The sequence below is a fragment of the Gouania willdenowi genome, chromosome 5, assembly GCF_900634775.1.
Source record: "Gouania willdenowi chromosome 5, fGouWil2.1, whole genome shotgun sequence".
NCBI classification, from domain to species: domain Eukaryota; kingdom Metazoa; phylum Chordata; class Actinopteri; order Blenniiformes; family Gobiesocidae; genus Gouania; species Gouania willdenowi.
The window spans coordinates 28,047,000-28,068,205 of record NC_041048.1 but is presented as its reverse complement, the minus strand read 5'-3'; the positions used below and the strand labels follow the sequence as shown (position 1 = coordinate 28,068,205).

The following is a 21,206-nucleotide window of genomic DNA, read 5'->3' as shown; positions in this document are numbered from 1 at the left end:
GGTGGACCAAACTACTTTGTTTTTTCTGCGGAGGCATGCGCGGAGGTCTTGCTGTTAGAGTGCGGATTGGGCCGCATTTTTTTGTCTGTGTCTGACCCAAACCCCACAGGTATTCAGATATTTATATCCGAGCCCTACCCAAAACAGATGACATATGTTCTTTTTAGTGTTAAGACCGCTTTTATAAACAAAAAACTGTTAATGTTTTATTCACTAAATAAAACAAACCCCCTATTTCTGACATCTACAAATAAGAAAGCTTGGCACACACGTTATTAATACTAACTTTGAGTGGTTTAATCCACACGCATGCAAGCTCCTCCCCTCCACCCCGCTCCTCTCAAAGCCAAAGCTAGCCTGCAGGCCAACGCGAGGAAAGTTGTTGCTAGTGGTCTTGAAACATGGCAGGAGAAACGCAGCAAAAACATTTGGTAAACAAGGAAGGCAAGTCAAATTCTCTTATATGGGAACACTTTGGGTTTGATGAAGAAGACCTAGAGCAAAGACACGTGTTTTGTTTAGTGCAAAAGTGAACATACTTGAATTTGGTGTTTGAAGGATTTTATTTGTTTATTTATTTTTTGTACAAACAATAAAAAACTTGACAAATAATCGTTTGAATAATCGTGATTTAAATTATGACTAAAATAATCGTAATTATAATTTTTTCTATAATCGAGCAGCCCTGATGTAAACAGAACAGATCAGTGCACGGGGTTACAAGCGAATGTTAAACACAAATGGGTGCGCAGTGCACATAAAAGCCCCAATGGATCTATTGATATAACTCATGTTCTTGTGCAGAAAAAAGACTGTTTCAATGTTGAATGGCTTCAAGGCTCTCCTCTGCTTGATGGTCCTGCCTGCAGCACTAAAGGTCTCTGTTACAGCTGCTGCTGCAGGGATGCAAACAACGCTGTGCTATGTGACCAAACCCGACCAGTTTTATATCTGTCCGAATCCGACCTGACCTGTCGGGTCCCGTCGGGCATCCATCCTCTACTTCCAGTAAACAGTCACGTGACGTAAATAACCAACCATATCACAGCAACAGCTGCTCTGCTGTGAAGAGTTCACGAGCACTCCCACGCCGGCTTGGTGGATTTTCTTGTCTTATTTCTTGATTCTGCTCTTCCTTTAAAGTGCATGGAAAGCAACTCAGTTTGTGTTCTTTACAATCCAAGAGATGATTGTCTACCTGCCAGTAATAGCATCACTTTCAATAAACTGAAATTTAGATTTTAATGGTGGATATTCTTGACATGACTCATTGAGTCAGAGCTCACCACAGACTGACTAGTATAGTGGAGTGGGATAAATATTTTTTGTAAACAACAGGAGGAGCTCTACATTTTAATAGTTCCTAATTATGAACAAGGAGTACATTTGCATATTCAAGAAAAAAAAAGAGATTTGGTGACACCCAATCCATTTGTAACTGAGTCATTGATTGAGACATCTTAATGAGTTCTCGACCCATTCATGAAAATCTTTGTAAAGTAAAAGGAGTGAACTGTGAATAGTCAGGACAGCTAATAAGATTATTTTCTAAATGTTTGAGGACACACCAACACACAATGCAGGGAACTTCCAGCATGTATGATAAAAGGGGAAAGTAACTTAAGATTTTGTTGTAAATTAACAATCTCACAAACAATAAAAAGATGACACAGAATGTCCATGTGTTGCTTGTTGCCAGTGGGAAGCTGCTTTTGTCTTACTGGAAGCAATGAGATGAAAATGATCAGTAACCAAGAACATTTTGAAAAACAGAAAAATTAAAAATCGCACAAGAGAAGAACACTGTGGTCAGAGAAGTTGAATAAAACTAAGAAGGGAAGCATTAAGTGAAAATAAAAGGAAAAATGTCAAATACAATAAGTAATTCTAGTAAGAGAAAGAATCAGAGCAGGGAAAAGAAGGAGGCAATTAGTTGAGAAAGTACCAGAGGATGGAAGGGGAGCAGAGATGAGGCTATCATGGGAGACTTGTGGCTCGGCCCTTGATGGCCAGGACCCTTCGAGGAAGACATGGGGTCAAGCCTGGCACATAGTTCCACAACTTCACCCTGCAGTCACTGGGATGGAAAGGACAAGGGAAAGAAAAAAGGAGGAAGAGACGGTGAGGCGAGTAAGACAGTTAGTGAGAGGAAAGTTTTTCCAATACAGAAGAGGAAATAGGAACAGCAGGAGTTAGGTTAGGCAAGTATTTAAAAGTGAAAAAAACAGCAAGTAGAAGAAAGTTAGTGAGCTTGAGCAGCACAGCAGGTGAGAGCACAGATACCACTCATGCACATTTAAAAGAGCATGAACATCATATACAAAACAGATTTAAGTGAAAACAGGAAGCCCTGCCGCTCTTGAAGCCTCTCCAGGCTACAGAATAATGCTCCAAATGAAACCATAACAGTAGAAAAAGAGGGGAAGAGCACTTACAGCGGCTATTTCAGAGACGTGATTAGATGCGTTAGGTGTTTCGAGTGGCACTGCATGTTCCGAGGACTCAATTAGACCAAAGCTAGCATTTCGCAGAAAATTCACAATATTTCCCAAGATGAAAATAGTCTGAGGCATGGAGGGATAACATGCATTATACTGTATGTTCCACATCAAGTAAACACCCAACTTAAAAACACTGATGATATGTTGTGTTTTTGTCATGTTCAGAAACTAACGTTTGCTAAAACTTTACTTAAAAGCACTAAAGGTGGTTCAAACTAAAAACACTTTTCTAACTAGAAAGGGACCTCTGCTACACCATAGCAGTACCCCATCTTACATAGTCACCTAAATGATACAAAGATATTGAGGAAAATCAATTTTTCCATACCGGTGGTTTTCGCCCACATCCAGATGCAACTCTGAGGTGAACTAACCCTACATATCTGAGTCAAATTTAATGAACATCCATCGATGTGATTTTTGGAAATTTCACCGATGATGGATTTTTAGATTTTTAAAACTGATCCAGATTTGGGATATTGATTCAGATCATCCGCAAAATTGAATAACTTGTTTCTTATCCCATTTCAGATATTTAATCCAAATTAGATTTTTAATGTTCACAGAAAAAAATAAACAAAAAAATAAGTGCACTTTTGGTGAACTTAATAAACAGGCATTACAGAGTTCAACATTGGTGTTGTGGGACGAGTGGTTTGATTTTACCTTGAAGCGGTGAAGATCTGTTTTGAGTTGGTACAGATGGCGTTGATGGGACAGTCATGTGCTCGAACCTCTCCAATTGGGGTGAAGTTCTCCATGTTCCACACCTTTAGCATTCCACCCCGGCAGGCACTCAGCAGCATGGGCCGACCTGGTACGTACGCCAGAGCGCAAACCCAGTCCTTGTGAGCGTTAGGAATTTGCTGTCAACAACAAAGAAAGAAATGTTTACCTACTGAAAAAGGAAATCTGCAACATTTTTGAAGTTTTTATTTTATTTACATAAAATAAAATAATTTCAGCTTTAAAAAAACAAAACAAACAAACAAAAAAAAAGATATATATATATATATTAATGTTTTGTTAATCGGGTTAGTATGTAGCTCGAGATGCTACAGTTTATCTACCATAACCAGTTCCACTATGAATCTTGTATATACGGTTTTAGAACTGCTTTGTCACAAAAGTTGTCATGCCTGTCAAGTTTCTCAGTTACCTACGTCATGTTCATATTGGTTATTGGGTATAGTAGTCAGCTAGATTAATTTCACTTTTTATCAGATTGAGAAATATTTTTTAAAGGCAAAACCCCAACAGTGGGAAGAAATCCAATGCATTGGAGACATGAGCAGTGATCAGATCATAAACCATCTTTACTAATTCAATAATATTCTCACCAACTCAATTATCTGACAGAAATACTTATGCAATGGGATTTTAATCTGATCTGTTTTTAATCAGATTTTCTTAAATGCAAGTAGTCACTGTTAGTGAATAATCCACAGTTCACTCTTAAACATTTTGATTTCCAATATATAGAGCGCACAACACTGCTAAGCAGCATGTGGGTGAAGTTATTTAGCATCGTCAGGGAAAACCCACAAAAAGACAAAGCTGAAATTCTTAGGTTCGCGAGTAATAAGCAAACAATAAAATATTTCAGTGATTCAGTTCAGATAGGGAAACTTATATTGTATACACACATTCCACATAGGGTGATGTATTTCAGAAATTTATTTTATATAAGGACCCAAAGTTATTATCCAAGGAAACGTTACATAAGGCAGATTTTAAAAAAGTAGGGCTTTAACATAGAAATGTGGTCAATCTATATTTTGAGTAAAATGTTCACTAAACAATGAAAGGAGAAGAGTGCTGACTTAACAGTTCCTCTACAAGGAACAGGGTTGGGTTTAATTATAATTGCAATCGCATAACTGGTAATTAAATACAATTATGAATCAATTATAATTGAAATAAAAATTTAAAAAATACAGCCCTGTTGTAATCGTGATTGAATTGTAATTGAGTTCAGATAATTGACTTTGGAATTGTAATTACAGTTCTATAGCTTACACATAGGCCTATGTAGTTAACAATAAAATATGTCTTATAAAGTTTACCTGTCAGTTCTCTTCAGGATCATTTTAAACAAATAAATAAATAAAAATCTAGGGGTATACTGACAGAAAAAACACTCAGACGCCCACACCAAAAATATTAATACCAAGATTTTCACTGATTAGGAAGCTTAACAAGAAAACTGAGATGAAAAACACATTAGATGATGGATTAAAAAAAAATTGTGTAATGTACAGCTGACTTAAGACATGGGTCAAAACTGAAGCGTATAAGAGATGCTCACAGAAAGCAAACACAAGAGGAAGGTTACGTTTTATGGCGTTATTCATTAAAGGCTCAGTAATTGTGATTCATTTAATTTGAACTTTAGTAATTGAAAAGGTAATAGTAATTGATTTTAGGGGGAAAATAATAATTGTAATTTTAATTGTAACTAGAAAAAAGGCAGGTCAATGTCATCGTAATTGAATTGTAAGTGAACATGGATAATTAAAGACATAATTATGATTGAAAAATGTAATTGACCCCAACCCTGACAAGGAATGTAAGCCACAATAGCTCACTGCAAAAGATGCTGGTTGTTGACTAGAGTGCTGTTTCCAAGCATATTATTGGAAAGTTAAGTGAAAGGAAAAAGTGTGGTACAAAAGGATTCACAAGCAGAATAGATAACCTCAGCCTGAAAATAATTTGAAAGAAAAGTCATTTCAATATCAAGAGAAAGATTCATAAGGAGTGGACTCAAGAACCAATCCACACAAATGAATTCAGGACATGACTACCACTGTCACATTCCTAGTGTTAATGCTTCTGCTGCACCAGAGACAGCATCAGAAGCGTGTTCCTTGAGCTGAGGAGTACAAACACTGAACTGTTGCTCAGTGGTCAAAAGTCTTTGTTTCAGATGAGAGTAAAATTTGTATTTCATTTTGGAACCAATGTTCTGAGTCAAGTGGGAGAGTGGAGAGACACTGAATCAAAGCTGTCTGAAGTCTAGTGTGAAGTTTCCACAGCCAATGATTTTTTTGGGAGACTTCATCCACTGGTGCTGGTTTACTTTGTTTTCTGAAGTCCAAAATCAATGTTATCCTCTAACCAGAAACTTTAAAGCACCGACTGCTTCACTTTTTAGCTTAATGGAGAATAGGGCTGCAACTAACGACTATTTTAATAGTCGACTAGTCATCGATTATTGAAACGATTAGTCGACTAACCTGAAAACAAATTGTACATTAATTTTCTCTATGTTGCTACAATCTTTTAAATTTGGCTTGGGTCAAATTATGACAAATAAAAATAATAAATAAAACAATTCCCAACTTAGTGTAACCAGGTTCCTGACGAACACAAAACGTCAGCACTAGAATCTGCTTCAGTAATATTAAAAAGCTTGTGCATATTGGTCATTATTGTATAAAATCTATTTATTTCCTCATTAATAGTGAAATTATTTTCTAACAGAAAATAAAAAGCACTTGAAAGGCAAAAATAACTACATTAGGGTTTTCACTGTTTAATATAAACCACTGCTGCTAAATCTAGTTTAGTTTATATCTAATGAATTACATAAAGTTGATAAATATCTCTCTGATTTCTATAATTAAACCAGATCAAGCTTGATGATTTATTCATTCAGGATATTTAGATGTAATAAACACAATAGTTACATTACTGTCTAATGGAACCAGCTTTGTCTGTAAACACATGAAATATAATTAAATATATTGCATTTCACAAGTTGGGACAGATGAATAGTGACATTAGTATTTATGCTAACATTTATTTCACACGACGTGTGACATGTTTAGCTTTTATCCTTCCAATAAAGTGTTAAATCAGACCATAAACAACTTGACAGTAAGACGTGTAGTTTTTACTTGGACTATTCCTTTAATGCAATGGGTAGCATTAGCTCTTAGCCCAGTATTATGTGATGGTGGGTTAGCTTAGCATGATTTAATAGAGCACAATCAACGTGTTTGTGGGAACTTTGGGTGGATCTGATGGTTCACTATGTTGGGTGGGTGTCTGGTCTGAACAGTAGCGGTGCGTGATGTGTTGCTGCTCATCACAGCTTCAGGTAGACTGAAGAACAGAGCTGTGGGTGTGAGCGGCGTCGACAGCGCTGAGCTCCTGGTAACAATAACATATTCTAACCAATGGGAATGTTTTTGATGATATATGTCCCGCTAATCGCGTTGATAACGTGCATACAGCTTTGAGCACAGATATATAGAAGGTGAGATGAGCCACTTCTCATGAAAAACAATGTCCAGCTCCATCCGCAGCTTGAAGACGACGTTGATGACGTAACTGACAATTGTCGACAAATACATTTGTCGGTGACTAATGCTGTTATCGATTTTTGTCGACAATGTCGACTAATCGTTGCACCCTTAATGGAAATATCTGCACGTACCGCTAAAAGGATTAATACCTGGTTTAATACACACAAGGCACATTGCTTGATTGGCCAGAAAACTCACCTGTCAAGAGAAAGATTGGACCCCAGACTTAATGCTTCAGATGAGCTGAAGGCAGCTTTCAAAGCAACATGGGTTCAATAAGTTGCACAACCTGGTCCCCTCCATGCTACGCTACATGCATGCAGTAATTCACACAAAAAAGCCAAGATCAAGTATAAAGTCCAATCTGTGCATTTTTTTTTACAATGCTGTAAGGCATAATTACCAAACAGCTCAATTTCAAGCGCCTCTGACCCTGGAGAATAGCTAATCAAGACAATACAATCATGGGGGAAAGTTCAGAAACAGAACTGATTATCTTTAACTAAATCAGACGGTAGGACCAACAGCATTTTGATGATCATTTGTATTGCAGTTCATTTGTCTCGCTTACTCAGCTCAGCTTGACACGTTAGCTACGCATCAAGCCTTTGAATCGAAACTGGAATGCTTTCTAGATTAAGTTTGAGACACTTTGCTAGAGAGGTGAAATACTGTATATACCAAAATGCATTAAAATGAATAAGTATCTGTATCAAATTGAGGTTTTTATTTTTGTTGTGAGTTTTGCTGCCTCATGTTGGCTTGTCTCAGCTGAACACATACTGTATCACTTCAAATCCTAAACAAACAACATCCAACATCTTTATATGTCCAGACATTTCCACGTTTTTCCCCTTCTGTTTCTATCCTAATCACACATTGGCACTACATTTTGAATGCTCATTTTTTTACTTATTTAATCTTCTGCACACACTTATCATGTACAAGGTTGTGGTGGTTCAGATACCTATACAAGCTGGCATAGGGCTCGAGGCAGTGTACATATTTCAGGGTATCACACGCCAGAACCACAAAGACATGAAACCAGCTATTGATTCAACACAAAATACACATTCCATTATCAAAAACAATGAAATTGAGTAGCAGTTGTGATAGTCAAGCATCTGTAACTTATACACTACTATCCAAGGTAGCAGAGATAGTAAACAGCTTTAAATGAACAACAAAGTAGGCAGACGACCACTGTGGCTTAATAAGATCGTGAGAAAAGTTACTTTTCGCACTTTCCGATGACGAATTGTTGCGATAGTAAATCTGAGTAGAAGATACTGTAGACAGAAGCTTTGAACTCATGCTGCTTACACTCGCGTATCATCCATTGCATCAGTGTGTCACCCTACAGTCAGGTTGTAATGAGGCAGGAGGACACTTGCTGCATTTTCCAAATTGCAGTTTATTGTTACACAATGTGGTTTGGAGTCTGTTATACGCTGGAAGAAACAAGGTTTCTACTTAATTTACCATTGACAGGAGATGCTCACTCACACACAATAGGGTCTGTTGTTCAAAGGAGTTGAGACAGAGAATATAACACTGTGTCAACAGCCAACCCAACAACATTTCCATTGTTTTTTTGTGATGTAAGCATTAAAATTGATTCTTCTTCCTTATACTACTGCAGGCCATTTAATATATGTCATGTTTACAGGGTCTCCTGATGCTACTTCAACTCCAATTACACAGTTAAAGCACTGGAAAGTTGCCTTGTAGCTTATTTTGCAAACCCTTAGTTTGCCATTTGGATCAAAGGGTTGTTTGTCAACAAGATGTATGGCTACACTGTGGCCAGTGTTTATTTCCCATTCCAACTTGTCTATATGCTACGATGGTTAGGAATGTTAGACATAAGGTCTTAAGTAAAAAAAAGGCTAAGCAATTGTGATTTTCATTTGACAATATTTAATATTGATGTTTCTCCACAGAATTCTACATTTAAGTTAACACTGCACTTGCAGTTGAAATAAAGGTCAGATCAACTGACTTGTGATGTGCATTGCTTATTCATTACAATGACTCACTGTTTGTAGAAGTGTTTGATTTATTTTTTGTTTTTTTAAAAAGGAAAACAAGGAAATTAAAATCGCAATAACTGCCATCAAATCACAATTCTTGCAGAATTGCAATATATTGAATCGGCACCCAAAAAGCAGATCTTCCCAGCACTAGTAAGAATGTTTTGTTGCAATTTGTTTAGGAGATGTGTACAAGATTGTTTGTGTATTTGAACAAGATTGGTTGAGATAGTACTTCCGTTCCGGTCATCCGGTTCATGACGTCATTGTGTTGCAGTTTGTTTGGGTTTAAAAAAGGTCAATGTTAAAAACATTTTTGTACTGCTAAAAGTTATTTAAGTTAATATTTTAAGGTTTTCTAAAATTATTCCTGTGACTCCAAACTTCCTTTAAATCACAGGTGACGGACTCCACTTCCTCCTCCGTCTCCTTGGCTGTGCTGACGGCCAATAGCGACCATATCACAAACTATCTGGTTCTTCAGACAGAGGAAAGTAACTTTTTTGCAAGCGCAACACGGCTCCACGATGATTATCGTTTGTTCTGCGCAAGGGTGAGTGTTTCTTCCTATATTATTCTATGTGTTAGGCTGATGCACGTGTATGTGTGTGAGAGTGCAAAATGTTTATTTTTCGTTGTAATTACGGGTCCTTTTTTTTCCTCTCAACAACCTGTGACGGATTATGTGCATCCGCGCAGCTGATGCGTGTGCGTGTGGAAGAAAACCCACGAAGGAGATGGAGAGAGTCCGAGTCTCACACACATCTCAAACACGCCCTCACCATACAAAAGGTATCTATTATAAAAATATACTAAATGAGTAAAATAAAACAATATTCATACAAAAAGTACACAAAATGACAACGGAAATGGACAAAATTATACAAAAGGGCTCCAAAAACACACAAAATGACTCCAAAAAACACACATCACAGAAAAATACATCAAACAAAAACATGAAAATGACTCAAAACACACAAAACTAAATATTTATACAAAAACACACAAAATGAGCCGCACGCACTAGTATTACTACTACTACTATAACTACTATTCTACAAATCACTTTTGGTTGTATCCTGCCAAAAAATCGACGTGCAGAGAAAGAGCAGAAACGTGAGGCAATGCGCCAGGCACGTGATGTTGAGTCACCTGAAGTCCAAAATGCCCGCCTGGCCAGCAATGCTGCACGTGTGACAAGACGTCGTGCGGCTCAAACAGGTATAGAACAGAGTTATCGTCTGGCCAGCATACGTAAGGTCCTATATGAATACACACCTCCAACGGGCACTGTACTGGTAGAATTAAGCAAGGGAAAAAATATAAAAAGAGATAAATAATTTCATAACTTTTTCCACCTTAATATGACTTATAACCTGTACAATGCAATTGAAAAACAAACTGAAACCTTTCAGGGAGGTGAAGTAAAAATAAAAAACAGAATGAGGTTGCAAAAGTGTGCACACCCTCTTATAACTGAGGACGGGGCTGTGTTCGGATTTAACAAATCACATTCAAACTCATGTTAAATTGGAGTCAGCGCACACCTGTCACCATTTAAAGTTTAAAGCTGTTCTTTTCCTGACATTTTTGTAGCCACATCTTCCAGCACAAGCCATGGTCCGCAGACAGCTTCCAAAGCATCAGAGGGATCTCATTGTTCAAAGATATCAGTCAGGTGAAGGGTACAAAAGGATTTCCAAGGAATTAAATATAACACGGAACACAGTGAAGACAGTCATAATCAAGTGGAGAAAATATGGCACAACAGTGACTTTACCAAGAACAAAATTGATGACAAGACAAGAAGAAAACTGGTCAGGGAGGCTGCCAAGAGGCTGACAGCAACATTGAAGGAGCTGCAGGAATTTCTGGCAAATGCTGGTTGTGTAGTACATGTGACAACAATCTCCCATCTTCTTCATATGTCTGGGCTATGGGGTAGGGTGGCAAGATGGAAGCCCTATCTTACGAAGAAAAACATCCAAGCCAGGCTTAATTTTTGCGAAAACACATTTGAAGTTTCCCAAACGCATGTGGGAAAATGTGTTATGGTCTGATAAAACCAAGGTTGAACTTTTTGGCCATAATTCCAAAAGGTATATTTGGCGCAAAAAAAACACTGCTCATCACCAAATGAACATCATACCTACAGTGAAGCACGGTGGTGGCAGCATCATGCTTTGGGGCTGTTTTTCCTCAGCTGGAACTGGGGCCTTAGTCAGGGTGGAGGGAATTATGAACAGTTCCAAATACCAGGCACTGTTGGCATAAAACCTTCGGGCTTCTGTTAGAAAGCTGAAGAGGAACTTTATCTTTCAACACGACAATGACCCTAAGCACACATTCAAATCAACAAAAGAATGGCTTCCCCAGTATAACATTGAGGTTTTGGAAGAGTCCAAGACCTAAATCCGATTGAACATCTGTGGGGTGATCTGAAGAGGGCTGTGCACAGGAGATGCCCTCGCAATCTGTCAGATTTGGATCGGTTTTGTAAAGAAGAGTGGGAAAATATTGCCTCATCAAGATGTGCCACACTGATAGACTCTTACCCAAAAAGACTGAGTGCTGTAATAAAAGCCAAAGGTGCTGCAACATAGTATTAGTTTAAGGGTGTGCATGTCTTAAACTAATACTATGTTTAAGACATAGTATTAGTATTAGTCTGTTTAACTGGTTATTTTAAGTTAAACAACTTAAAATAACCAGGTTATTTTAAGTTGTTTAAGTTTTTCCCCCTTTAAAGGTTTCAGTTTGTTTTTCAATTGCATTGTACAGGTTATAGGTCACATTAAAGGTCTAAAAAGTTGTGAAATTATATCTTGGTGTCATTTTTTTACATCACAAAAACCTGGCATTTGAACAGGGGTGTGTAGACTTTTTATATCCATTGTATATGCAGAGATTTGTCTAACTTGTTATTGCAGGAGGCCTATTTCACAAGTATTACACCCTCAACGCCCAACCATTCCTTTAGATTGTGTTGATGCAATAAAACCAAAAAATGCCAGCACACGGGAAACTCTTTTCGGAAATCGTATTAGGAGATGTATCAAAAAAACTTGGGAATCCCAAGGCTACAGTGTACAGTAATTAAAAACAAATTGCTTCACAAAGCCCACATAAAACATGATGGAGTGTGCATCTAAACAGAAAGGTCAGAGCTGAACAGCACTGCTGAAAGAGGTGGGGTTTCACAGCCATGTGCATTACTTTTGATTACACCCCAGTCTACAATCTCATCCCATAACATCAGATAATAATTACAGGTGTTAAAGAGGCGGGAGTAAAGCTGGTTTTGAACTGCTTCATAAATGGGATGGACATCAGATGCTGCAAACCACAGCTCACAGAATGAGAGAGGCAATATGAAATATTAATGTACCGTGCTCTTACTTTGTCAAACCCAGCTCGCACTAAACACTCTTTGAGGAAGAGCAAATTATTGTGTATGCAAATGCAGAAGCCAGCATCCACCCACAAGATGGATTATTATACATTATTAAGATATGCAGGCCACAGAGGACAACCATGAGACACCAAATAAAAAAGTCAACATATGCATTAAAACACCCACACACACACACCTAGTCTGTGCAACGCTTTTTTACTATGTCATCACACATGATGGCACCGTCAGGGTTCTCGCAGCGCTGTTGATCGTAGGGGCCCTCTACGGTGTGTTTCAACCAGCGTAGGGGGCTTTTCTGTTGTTTTTTCCTTTTTCCTTCCTTTATCGGTACTATCGTAATAATTGTTGCACACTTGGACACAAAAGGGACTTCCAGGTGTCCATGGGTTTTAATCTGCATAACTGAGAAATGCATACGTCAGCCGTACAGTCTATTTATTACAGGTTATTTGCGCAGATGCTCCCGTCTTCACCTGAGGACACCAAAGACCCCTGCAGCTATGTAGTTGCCCCGTTGTTGCCTGTGTGCATCCTCCGCTTTGTAACCCATAATTACTAGGCTTTACACCGATCTGATCAGCTGTATCGGATTGGCCGATATTTTGCATTTTATGCAATTAATGCGATCGACTGTAATGTCTTAATTCGTGGATCCGATCAATGACGTCCTTGTCGGGATTGTTTTATCATCTCATTTACACCGAAGAGTTGTTTACTTTGCATGACATGGCTTTATTTCAACGGATCATTCTACATGCACGCGTGTTGGGTTGAAACAGGTTAGAAATTTAAAAGACATCGGTTTTATTCGGGTCGGACGGGTTCATTCATAACAGTGCTGCAGGTCCCACATAATACCTCATTTAAATTTGAAAAGCACGTCTTCGAATCAGTCTTTTGAACAATGTAATGTAATTTCTTGTAAATACAGTGTTTGAGTATTTATTTGTCGAGAACCTATACGAAACATGAGTAACTCTCCAACTCCATTAATCAAGATCCTTCATCAATTCAACAAATAACTTGACTTTAAAGTAAAGCAATAACAACTTTAGCTTTACTTCACAAAATTTGTCCCTCAGAGTGTTAGAAATTTCAAAATTTGTGTGCTGCGTGATCCCAAAACGTTGTGAAAACGTCCTGATGAGAACCCTGACCGTGTTGACCTGAGTGTGGGACAACAGGGTAAGAATCTCAGTTCAGGCTAAGGTGTGTGTATGTCATTGAGAATTTTTTTTTTTTTTTTAATCTTTCTCGCTCTCAAATTCAGCTAAAGAATTATTATCACTTTTGCTTTAGAGTTGACTTGTGAGAAGTGAAAAATTGTTTTTCAGGTTTTAATCCAATTGAAATACAGTTTCTCGTTAGTGGAACACTCAAATGGACTGATCAATGTTCGTGGCTCAACTCGTCCGGGACACTCGGATGGACTATTCTATTATCGTTCTATCCAATCTGACCCTCTGTTCACTAACCCAAACCAGTCGAAGTGGATGGCTGCCACCTCTGAACCTGGTTCCGCTAGAGATTTCTTCTTATACAAAAAAGGGACTTTTTTCTTCCCACTGTTGCTAAATGCTTGTTCATGTGGATCTTGCTGGGTTCTTTCTTTTTTACTATGGACTTCATATTTTGTTCAGCACTTTGAGATGACTTTGTTGTATTTTGCGCTATATAAATAAAGTTGAATTGAATTGAATGACTGCTTGTCATGTTGCATAAATGTGTCTAACTGAAATAAATAATGGATCTGTTTCACTGCTGAACTAAATGTGTATTAAATCAAAAAATAATATGTGAGCAATATAAATAGCTTACTATGCGTTGTATGTACTTCAATAATCCAGTTAAGATCTGTCATCTTTTGCCTGTTTACAACATATAGTGTAGTAGATTAAAATAGCTCTGGATCTCAGAGATGCTGACTGTTACAAACAGGTCAGGTGTTGTCATGACTTGGTTTTCTACAATGCAACATCAACTAAATTTCAAACCAAAATGGATACTAGGTATCAATTAAATAATCCTAAAGCCAGACATTAATAAAGAAATCTGCATTCTGTCAGAGGTGTGGGTGGTTCAGGAATCAGGCTTTAGATTCTTCTCACGTTCAATAAAACTTATCTTAATTTTAACCGTAACAGATAAAAAAAATTAGCTGATTTTACATGCTCCAACAAGAAAATACCTACAGCAACAATGAAAAGTGACTTGGAAAGCTGATTAATATATAACATTTGATTAGTTGGAAATTTCATTTGAATGAATACTTCATAAACATCACTAAAAATATTCAGATGTAAATTTTTTAATATTGGCTCCGCAGCAACTTTTTCCAAATCACGATTGTGATGATGTCGCATTAAGTGGAAATCCAATCATGGAAAACTTTTCTTTGCAAGCCCTAATTTTATTGGCTGCTGTAGCCACTGAATCCTGTTTGAGTTTGCCTATTCAATGGGGTTTTGAACAGCAGTCAAAAGATCAGAATCCATGTACACTCTATACTACAGTGTGTTAGATATGCATGTATTAGGAGTAACATTATTTCTGGGCCTTTCCTTACCAAACTAAGGGTCAAAAGATCATGAAATATTATTCTTGGAGGCTGATGCATGATACATGCTAGCTAAAGGCATGATGTAATGTAAAAAGCAACTTTGTGTTAAACAATGATGCCAGAAATCTACATTCACATTGATTTTAAATCTCCTCCTCATTCATCCCTGTGGGCATCACTATCTATACAGGACAAAGACTGAGACACATGCCAAAAAGCTGACGTGAACACATTAAAACATGCACACACCTGTGTAAGCTCCTGCTGCTCCAGCTCCCATTTCTTGATGCCGTTGTCCCTCGACCCACTGAACAGCACATCTCCCTGTACAGCCAAGCACTCGATGCCGTCATAATGAGGAGGTTCGAAGTTGTGTGAGGGACTGACGTTACCTGGGGTTCCTTCTGCTACATCAAACACCTAAAACAAACACAAATAGCAGGTGGCAATGAAGCATTCGCTGTGACTGTCAAAATTAAATTAAAACATGTTCTGACCGCTACCTTGACGTAATGGTCTTTGGATCCAGTGATTACTTGGTCTTTACCCATCAGAGACTGTCCCACTGTCAGACACATGACAGAGCCAATGTGGCCGGTCAACTTTCCAGTCGCTTGCATCCTACAAACACACAAAATACAAGAGGCCACACCCCATAGCACTGAGACAAAGGTCTATGAAAAGTTTCTAAGTGGATGTGACACTAACAAAATAACTTTTTATCACCAGAGTGTAGTAAAAAAGACACTTGAGTAAAGGTGGCCAAAAAAAAAAAAACAAAACAAATGGAGTAGAGATGATGCTTAAATGACTAATGCATTTTTTATTTTATTTTTTTCTGGATTATTAAAGAGACCAAGAAATTGAGTCGCTGTCTTCTTCAATCTGTTCATCATCTCTCTAAACACTATGGAGAGGACCGACTACCATGGAAATAGTCCTCTTTATTTACATACTCTTGTACAGTGCTGTGAAAAAGTATTGGCCCTCTTCGCGATTCATGATTATTTTGCATAATAAAACTTAAATGTTTTGGATTATCAAACCACATTTTAATGTCCCACAAAGACAAGCCAAGTAAATATAAAATGCTGTTTCTAAATGATTATTTTATTTATTATGGGGGTTAAAAAATCCAAGCTCATCGGACCCAATGTGAAAAAGTAATTGACCCCCGATTGTTAAAATATGAGTTAACTGTCTTCTGAAATTTGAGTACAGTTTAATTTGTCACACCCAGGCTTGATTACAGTTATGATTGTTGAATCAGGAAATCACTTGAATATTAAAACAGCACAGCATTTGAGAAAAAGAACATGATGCTAACAATCAAGCCTGGTGGTGGCAGTGTTATTATCTGGGGCTGCTTCACTGCTTGAGGACCTGGACGACTTGCTGTGATTAATAAAACAATGAAATGTGCCATCTAGCAGAAAATCCTGAAGGTGAACGTCCGTCCATCACTTTGTGCCTTAAAGCTCAAGCACTCAGGTTGTGCAGGAGGACATTGACCCAAAACATATCAGCAAATCCACCTCTGAATGGCTCGCATAAAACCAAATTAAGTTTTTAGAGAGGTCAGGTCAAAGTCTGAAATTTTATCAAATGGAGATCTTGTGACATAAACAGGCAGTTCATGCTCAAAAACCATCTAATAAGGATGAGTTAAAAACCATTCTGCATAGAAGAGTGTGCCAAAATTCCTTCACAGCAATACAAAAGACTTCTCATCACTTAATGCAAACACTTTATTTCTATTATTGCTGCAAAGGGGACCCCACCAGCTATTAGGTTCAGGGGGCAATTACTTTTTCACATCAGGGTCAGATGGGTTTGGATTTTTTACCCCCTTAACTCCACTTAATTCTGTGCCAGTGACGTAATATTACGTAATTTCAAATCCAAACTATCAGTGCCAAAGACATAATTTACGTCAATTACTTTTTTTCACGGAAGTTGCTAGGACACACTGTAACGGAGTTCTACTGTGAATATCAGGCTTCTCCGTTGATGTAGTGACCAACTGTGCCCTGAAGGTAACAGCAGAGATGAGAGATTAGCCACTGATGCTGCCATTAGCTAAGGAGGAAGACGTAGGGACGAGGGAGATTATGGCGCTACTGAGTGATATTGTGAAGTATTCAGCAGCTAACCGGGCCAAACGGGTCATCTCTGAGTGTCGGGAGGAAGAGGAAGTTACGCTACACTACAAGAGTTGATGCCAAAGCTCACAGCAGAGCATACACGACCAGAGCATGTGTGGAACTAAGTGGACTATTGAGAATGTTGCGATGGTGAGAGAAAACGATGAAAAAAAAAAAAAAAAACGGGGCATGACGCTCGGCATGTCCGGTAGAAGGAGGAAGTTGCCTGTGGGGAGAATGACGGGGGAGAGACTTGGAGGACGGCCAAAATACAGTAAGCAAACCATTAAACTCTGAGCCAGATAGCAAGATAATAATAATTTTGCCATCAAAATCCAGGTCTCAGTGTTGTTTTTGTAGTTTTATAGAAGGAAACCAATATTGAGGTGTCCCTAAAGTTAAAAAACAAAACTGCTTCAAAGACACAGGTTTTTTCAGAAAAAGCCTTTTTCTCAGCTTTTTGTCACTAACTGGCAATTTGTGTGCAACTTGCCTCTATTCAACTGCTGATTATGGAAGACTGAAACAAGATATAAACAAAATTATTTTTTCTGATGAAATTAATATTTCAGAATCTGGTGTCAGAATTCAGAAAGGCATAGTACAAAATATTCTGTGGGTCTTTAAAAATCAGTCATAAAACAGCTGGCACTGAGGGGGGTAGAAATTCTGAAAATGGCTGGCACTGAAGGAGTTAAATAAAATCATAATTTAGAAACTGCATTTTATAAATACTTGGGTTGTCTTCGTGACATATTAAAATTGGTTTGACAATCCAAAACATTTAGGTGTGATAAAAATGCAAAATATCAGGTATACTTTTTCACGGCACAGTGCATATGCATGTGCCCTTTTGATTTTGAGATTTTAATCTACTCTGTCAGACGTTTACCAAATATAAAGCTTCATACATTCATCCAGCAACAGAGGAATCAGTGAACAAACAGGAGGGGAACTACAAGATTTACAATGGTCTTTAATTTGGGATACAATCATAAATGAATAAATCGACGTACCTGTTCAGGTCCCACATACGAACGATGTTCCCAGCAGCAGCGTAGAGCACAGATCCTGAAGGGTTGAGGGCTATCTGATTGATCTGACACTCGCCTTGAGCAAAGGTAATTGTGCGGGTGGTGGTTCCTGCACATGCATCGCCTGAAACCACCTGCCCTGATGAACTGTGAAGGCAAAGAGACGTTTTCTCCTGGTGAGTTCTACATAAGATCATTCAAATTTAATCACATCATATCAATGGGCAAATCATTTTAATCCAATCAAGATCAAGAATTTGCCAATAATCAATTCAAACTTACCTGAGCGTGCGGACACATTTGGCAGAGTCCCGGATGTCCCACACTTTGATGTAGGAGGTGGAGACAGAGAATACCAGGCCGGAGGAAGGGCAGTATTTGACCGATACCACGTTGTTTGGGTGGCCTTTTAGAGTGACTATCTCCTGGCCCGTCACCAGGTTCCACATCTTGCATGTACGATCTGGAGGGAGAAGGAGGTCTTTGTAAAAGCCTAGCCTTCATGCTCAATTGTATTTTAAATCATTGTATACACTGACATTGACCAGTTTGGTCAGTTTTGTGCAATAACAGATATACACCAAATTCAGGTGCAGGAAATGGGCATGTTATGAACTGTGGCCCGGTGGTTAGAAAAAAGTTAAAGCAAATAGCCCTGATAATTTTTTATTAGATAAAATCATAGTCTATGCCTCATAGATCGATGACTCAAACATTACTTTCTCCAAAAAAAAAAGTCATATTTGCCACTTGAAAGTATGTTTTCATCTACGTAGACATAGTTTGTTGACATTATCGTGCATTCCATTGTGGGATGTGGAGTCATGGAGGGGGAGATCTATGAGGCCTACACTATGATTTTAACTAATTAAAAATTATCAGGATTAGCATCTTTACCACATTGGCCTGATAGTTGTCTATAACACCGTACATAATGCAAAGAGGTACACTAACGTCTTGTAATATAATGCTAGAAAAATAAATATAAATTATTTGTTACTGACCATTTTAAAGTTCGCTAGTAAAGTTCTTGCCAGTCAACATGGAGAAAAAAAGTGATGTTCCTACCTTTGGATCCTGTGAACAGCAGCTCATCTGTAGCATCCACACACAGCACTGGCTTTGAGTGGCCCTCTGCTACAGACACAGTCTGAAGGGGAGCCGTCCGCCCACCCTTCACACCCCCGATCGAATTGATCACACCCCTACGGTTCACAAACAAGCATAGTATCAAGTTTCTTTAGCAGAATATAGAGATGTTGCCTGTCTAACACATAAACACTGCAGACACTGAAACAAGCATGCATAAAAAATAAAAACACACAAACGTAGACATGTTCAGATAAACTTGACAATTTGCCTTTGCTCTGCAAATGACTTTTAAAATAAAAACACCTTCAATTTGTTTTAAAAGGCAATTAAAAATATTAGTGTTAACAGATTGGTTTCCCCCCATCATATCTTTGCATGCAATTTTTAATCTTTAAATTTTTAATCTTTAAACCTGTTTTCACCATCTCTGCTGCCTTTTGAATGATATAATAAAGCAACCTGATACTGGTACTACACCATTCAGCTGATCTAGCTAATAAAAAAAAACTTTAAAATTTAGTGATGCAAGGAAATTCCGGCCACCCAAAATTTTTGCTCAAAAATGGCCCAAAAGTGCATTTATGGTTTTCAGTCGAAACGCTTTTCTCACCAAAAAAAGACAACCTAAACTGGGCCGAAACAGAGCTGAAACATTGCGGTAAACGTATGCTCTTGTCTGGAAATGGGCCAACTTGCCCGCAGACTGACGTAGCGGCTGTATTTCAATACATCTGAGCACTAAAGCGACTTCTGAGCAGAGCTGACGGAGCACCTAAGTGTGTTTTATGTTTCTGTGTCATGTCAACACTGTAGTTACGCATCGTCCTCGGTCAACACAGCAGCCTGAGTCGTGGCTGCGTATCCACAGAAGAATTTGTATAAGTGCAAATTTCACAGAGATTATCTTTATTACATCACAATGATACTTGGTCCACATTATAAAGATCATTACTTGAATGGGATTAAACCAATGCGCACAAGAAATGATGCACGCTGCAATCAAAGCACACAAAGCTGCGCACTTTGTTTTATTGAGATAACATAAATAATGTGACTCTTTCAGCAGCTCAGTAAGTTATAGGTCTGTACAATATTATTAAATGTATGAGTGAGGACAAGTTAAACATTTTATTTTCTTATTTTATATTGTTGTTACATTGATGGATTGTAATCAATGTAAGAACAACATTCATTCATTTATACAACTACAATGTTTTAATTTTAGTGAGGTTAGTACACATTCAGAGCCATAAATGCAATGGGACTCATCATTTGCATAAAAAATCATTTTGGTGTTTTGGTTTTTGGGCTTGGTTTTTTATTTTCGGTTTTGACCAATAATTTAAATTTCGGTGCATCCCTGTGACGTGGTTCTGATTAAATAAATGATGGCATAGCCAGAATATATGTTTTAAGTGCTTTTATTCCATAAAGTGAACAACAACAACAAAAAAAACTCCAGGATGAAGAGGAGCGCTAGACAAATAAACAGAAAAAGAGAATAAATATTTACAATATATACAACTGCAAATGCAACAAAATAACAGAGGCCTTCTGACTTACCTTCATTGTACCCAGACAAGACATACACTGACAGGGAGAGCAGAGACTGGCTCCCTTCTATAGCCCTTGGCTCCTCCCCCTTGTCCATTAAAAAACATAATCAGGGTTTTCTACCTAAAAACCCATTCATTCCCACCATAACATATACAGTATGTAAAAATCGAGACATTTATAATTAATTAAAAATACATGTAACTAAATCACACACATTTCCTTTAGGATTCGGTTCCCATATGCCCTCTTTCCATCCTATTCTCTGACCCACTGACAGGCCTGAGTTCCAGAGTGGCTGGAATGTAGTCAACAGTGTGACAGAGCAGGGCGAGTGTGAGAGGAAGAGGGACTTCAGTGTGGGGTAAATTGGCCCCTTGTGGGCTTTATAGTAGTGGTTAGTGTGTGCGTTGGAGTGTGTGTGCGCGTTGGCGTGTGTGTGTGCGCGCGCGTGTGTGTGTTAAAGAGCTGTGCACTGAGTGGGGAACAAGAAGGTGATGGTGAAAGGAGAAAAACTCTGATTAGGCACACAACTGAATGAATTTACAAAATATTAAAAA

General features: G+C 38.1%; 1 protein-coding gene across 4 annotated transcripts in view; it reads right to left on the bottom strand.

Annotated features, from left to right (window-relative positions):
* Positions 1–21,206, bottom strand: part of kif21b (kinesin family member 21B) — a 93,127-nt gene that overhangs the window by 4,732 nt on the left and 67,189 nt on the right. For 2 of the 4 annotated variants that reach the window (XM_028446665.1, XM_028446666.1), the window contains 7 exons: positions 19,069–19,205; positions 18,283–18,463; positions 17,983–18,147; positions 15,326–15,443; positions 15,072–15,242; positions 3,168–3,367; positions 1,946–2,077 (listed from right to left, as the gene is read on the bottom strand). In XM_028446665.1, coding sequence (XP_028302466.1) covers positions 1,978–2,077; positions 3,168–3,367; positions 15,072–15,242; positions 15,326–15,443; positions 17,983–18,147; positions 18,283–18,463; positions 19,069–19,205 — 1,072 coding nt within the window. In that variant the 3' untranslated portion in view covers positions 1,946–1,977. The remainder of the gene's footprint in view (positions 1–1,945; positions 2,078–3,167; positions 3,368–15,071; positions 15,243–15,325; positions 15,444–17,982; positions 18,148–18,282; positions 18,464–19,068; positions 19,206–21,206) is intronic. The other 2 variants (XM_028446667.1, XM_028446668.1) reach the window with 1 other exon arrangement.